At 48.9% G+C, this 5,031-nt stretch overlaps 1 protein-coding gene across 1 annotated transcript; it reads right to left on the bottom strand.

Annotated features, from left to right (window-relative positions):
- Positions 1-2,459: 2,459 nt before the first annotated feature.
- LOC117242544 lies at positions 2,460-2,900 on the bottom strand. The gene has a single exon (XM_033509323.1). The coding sequence runs from the start codon at positions 2,898-2,900 to the stop codon at positions 2,460-2,462; it is 441 nt and encodes a 146-aa protein (XP_033365214.1).
- Between the last annotated feature and the right edge of the window lie 2,131 nt (positions 2,901-5,031).

Here is a 5,031-nt window from a genome sequence, read left to right as displayed (position 1 = left end):
CATTATTGTTATGCAATAGAGGAGATATTTACTAGTGCAAATATGATTATTACATAATCCGACAAGTAACAGTGATAAGTAGATACTCGAGAAGCTAATGACAATGATCCTAGGTTCAATAACGAATCCACGACAAACGGGATAACAGTATGCGCTTTCTTCCAAAGTCTAAGTTGTATACAACTTCCTTGTCTCAGTTCTGCCCGAGCAGCCAAGCTAAACGGACGTATGAAACAGAGCCTCATTGAAAGTGTGGCAAGTGGGAAAAATAAAGTGACTAACGACAACACCTATCGCCAAATGGTGGAAAATCCAAAATGCAACAGCAAATACCGCCAATAAGAATAACAAGCAAAGGCGAAACATATTTCATAAACAAAGCTACAAATATAACAAATGTAAGTGGATCACTAAACGAAGATCAGGAGTGCTCAGCTATAAAGGAAATAGAAATGGAAACATTACAAAATAATGACGAGAATAAAATCAACAACGAATTAACCCAGCAGGATGAAAGCTGGAAGGTGGCAATTTACAACAAAAAACGTAAAATAACACCAAGCACAAACGTTAGGAAAGCTATACAAGCAGGAAAGCAACAATGGCTATAAGAAATTACTTTCCGAAATTCCTTCAACGCACTGCTAGAAGAAAAAGAAACAGACCCAGCCGAAAAACCAATAACCCACATCGTCAAACCACCACCACTTTACATATATGCCCAAATAATAGACCCTGTCATTGAACTACTGAACAACACGACGGGAAATGAAAACTATAGTATAAAACAATTAAAACTAGACCAAGTAAAAGTACAAACTTTTTTTTTGTACGTAACAGCAGAGTAGTGTCGGACTCCTACCGACTAAAACTCCACGATGACTATCCTACGCGTATGACAGGAGTGCTCCAGGAACCTCTTATGAATTAACTTCTCTTGCACCCCCTTCTCGTGTCTTCTTGTTCGTGCCAGTCCTACTAATTCCTGATTATTGAATTTGGCGTTACGGGAGGTCATTGCCCCTAGTGCTATCGCTCCTTCTAGTCGTGGTCCGTTGGGACGGCGATGGAGCGGCTCTAGGTCGCCTGACTGCCACCCTCCTACATCGACTTATCCTACAAGGGTGAGAGTCAATAGGACGCCGACAGGTCGAGGCATCAACGCGGCGCAACACCTCCCTGGCGATAGCAAGCGCGGGTAGCAACCGCCAACACTAGAGGGATATGACGACAACGAGTCTGTCTATCTCGCTAGCGGTCGAATATACGGACGATTGATACAAATACCGTACCTAGCGAGACTACCTCTACGTCTAAGGCAGGGACTACCGGGCATAGCCTTACTGACGAGTTCACCGGTAGTCCCGGGACGAAACGCAAAACGCTCTTTTCATCCGCCACATTGGTGATCACCGACAACGAACACGCACCTTTGGAGAAGGAGTCAGAGAAGGAGCCAACCGCCGACGACGAACACGCCAAGCAGGTGACTGGATATGAGACGACGACCAAGCCAGGAAGTGATGTAGCCATTGCAATAGTTCATGGGCATCACCTCCAGCAGCACGTCAGAGAAAGAGACAACCATCTCGTCCCCACGACGATCAGCCTTCGATCATCGACGACGGGCCATTCCCTCTAACTTGTATCGCGCTATATAGCTTTGGGGTCACGCTATAGCGCTAGGGGGACGCTGTGTGGCGGATTGGTATCAATACGACGCCGACAGGTCGAGGCATCAACGCGGCGCAACACCTCCCTGGCGATCCGCGGGTACCAACCGCCAACACTAGAGGGCTACGACGACAATGAGTCTGTCTATCTCGCTAACGGTCGAATATACGGTGTCAGGACACAAATACCGCACCTAGCGAGACTCCCTCTACGTCTAAGGCAGGGACTACTGGGTATAGCCTTACTGACGAGTCCGCCGGTAGTCCCGGGACGAAACGCACCAACTCTCTTTTCATCCGCCACACTTTCTTTCCCTTTTTGCTCGCTCCTCCGCGAGTATAACTCGCTCGCAGAAGAGGCGGACGTATTCCTCGTGAGCCTCGAAGAGGCTCGTATTCCTGTGACCCTCTCAACATCGCTTCTATAATCGCTGAGGGGATCAATCTTTCTCCTATGGCGTGTCGCAGAGTGTAGCGGGGCAGCTCCCACGCCGGACAGAGCTCCAGCGTGTGCTGCACTGTCCCCCTGCCCTCTCCGCAGTGGTTACAAATGTCCGTTGTCCCCCGTCCGATTTTTCTCAGGTACTCGCAGAACACGCCGCGTCCAGTGAGCACCTGGGTCATCCTGTATGTGAGCGGGCGGCCGTGGCGGCTTCTCCATGTCTCCCCGTTTGGTAGGACCGCCTCCGCGCCTCGATGTTCGCCTCCCTCGTTGATCAACTGGGATCGCCAATGGTTCCACGCGTCTTCCTCGGCGTCCTAGCTCGTTTGGGGCCGCCTGCTCGGTCAAATCTTCGCCCGTATCCCATAGTCTCCAGCGGGCGTATCTCCTTTTGAGCTCCAGCGCCCGAAGCTCCCACGGGGGAAGGAGGGCGCGGCTACAGCGGTCGCTGACGCGTGGGACACCGTCCGGTATCCCCTAATGATTCTGATGCCGTTTACCCTGTGCAGCCTCCTGAGGAGCAGGATGTTGCGACGATTCGCCATAAAATCGTCCGCCCATACCGGGGCCCCGTACATCACTCGAGACCGAACGACGCCCTCGTATAGTCGGTGCACTGCAACTCCCGCCCCGCCGATATTCGGCAGCAGGCCGCACAAGCCATTGACAGCCGCTGACACCTTCGGAATCAGGGAGTCGAAGTGCGGCTCGAACGTCCACTGGCTGTCGATGGTGAGTCCCAGATACTTCATCTGTGATCCCACCCGGACGGTTTCACCTGCCATGTTTATGCATGGCCGGGCGGTGGTGTCCCGCGCCTCTTCCTGTCAAAGAACCAGGTTCCGACTTCGCAGGGGAGACTCTCAGGCCCAGTTTGTTCACGGATTGGGTCGCACAGGCCGTTGCGATTTCGCCAATGCGCAGCGTCTCGTGCCAGCCACGACCCTCGACCAGGATTAGGGTGTCGGCCGCATAGCATATCATGGCCGCGCCTGGGGGTAGCGGGTGTCACAGACGAAATTCGAGCAACTGTATATAACAAACCGAAATTCCGAACGCCTTATCGCGTGTGACCGTCCGGTCAGCACCCATTCTCAGCCGCCTGAGTGGCATTCGATCACTCCAGCCGTTCTCCGAATTTTACACTAAGTATAAACAAAACCTTCTCCCACTCCAACGAATGGAAGAATATAAATTCTTAACTAATCCAAGTATCGAAAGTGTATCATCGCGAACCGAAAAAATTGTATAAATTGAGTAAAAAAATAAAAAGAACTTAATCTCCTTTTCGGAAATTAACAAGTTCCTTATTTTTACCTTAATTTTACACGACATTTTTGGCGATCCTGCCAGGATCTATTCACTTCAGTGCAAACGAAATTACGATTTCGGCGTACGCGCATCATTGAAGATCGAAGGATCAACGGACCCAGTGCGAATCTTTGCTACTACGAAGCCCTGCAGCACATTCAACGTTCCACTACGGTGAAACTAGACGAGAGGACTACGGTCAGCGCAGAGCAAGCCTACGAATAATATTCGGAATCTAGAACCAGCCAGAGAGGAAACATCCCTGAGACTCCTCAACGGTCATAGCTACTACGGTAAGCTGAAAAATCTGGATTCATTTTCACGATACCGTGTGAGAAAACCCAGTTTCTCAAGCGCTTCGAGTCCAAATAGCAACAGTAGTTCAGACTCAATAAGCTCAATTAGAATCATGCCCACATCAAGAAAAGACAAAGTCGAAACTATTGAAACCGTTTCTACAAACGGAGGTACGGACAATTCGATTCGTGCCATACTCGACGTGATACAAAAACAAATTGAAATTCTTGCGCAACGTGTAGAAGAGACACAACGGACGGCCGACAGTGAAAATAAGAAGCGTGCAGCGGAAATAGAACTATTAGGCAAAAATATCTCTAAAATAAAAATAGGACGCGACGCTACTACAGAACTAGGCTCCCTTATTACTATGGACGAATCTGTTGCCGCGAGAGATAGAACTTCCCCACCATGCGTTCCAATTCGAACAGAAGAAGGCAACCATCCCTCTTACGAAGACCGTCCACCGCAATTCGCCTCTCCGAGCTTACGGGCCAAAGACGCGATAGTATGTATTCCGCAATTAAACGGCGAAGACAATATCGGAGTAGAAGAATTCATACGCGAAGTACGCGAATTACGAGCCATGTGTAGCGAACCCACGCTACTATTAAAAATGATCAAAATCGGGAAAATCGCGGGTAAAGCCGCAATGGCCATCTGCAATATACCGATATACGAATACGGACACCTGTACGATGCCCTAAGACGAAACGTAGCCACCCAAGACTCTGTTAGAGAACATCAAGACCAGCTACGCGAAACGAGACAGCGTCACGACGAAAGTGTGCAAAATTATATCATCAGGTTCCGCAGAGCGCTCAATAAGTTACAATACAGTATAACGAACGAATACCGTGACGAAATTACTAGACGAGCTATGAACGACAGGATTTTAAAAGACTCCGTGATCGATTTTATCCGAGGCCTGAAAGGCGAAATAGGACAATTACTACTCGCCAATCCACCATACAATATCCTTGAAGCCGAAAAGAAAGCCACCGACATCGAGCGATTCTTCAGGGAAGATCGAAATCGACGACCAAAACCAATAGAACGATTACGACTTCCTGAGCAGCAACGACTAACAACCAATAATCCTAATCCGATCACTAAAAAACCAACTCCAACACCCAATCCAATGCCAACAAGCTTCCGACAAACCGAACAAATACCACTTGCCCAAAGGACACAATTAAAGTGCTTCAAATGCAACAAAATCGGACATGTCTCCAGTCAATGTAAAAATGTTCGAACACCCAGCCAATTTCCGAGACCACCAGCAGTCCACAATCTCGAGACACACAA

This window comes from Bombus vosnesenskii, unplaced genomic scaffold (assembly GCF_011952255.1).
Source record: "Bombus vosnesenskii isolate JDL3184/JDL3185 unplaced genomic scaffold, Bvos_JDL3184-5_v1.1 scf7180000013265, whole genome shotgun sequence".
Taxonomy (NCBI): Eukaryota; Metazoa; Arthropoda; class Insecta; order Hymenoptera; family Apidae; genus Bombus; species Bombus vosnesenskii.
Note: the sequence above shows the minus strand (reverse complement) of the source record. Positions and strands in the feature narration are given on the sequence as shown.

Excerpts from the sequence above, each read along its gene's own strand:
- LOC117242544 (XM_033509323.1), bottom strand. The coding sequence starts at position 2,900 with ATGGCAGGTGAAACCGTCCGGGTGGGATCACAGATGAAGTATCTGGGA.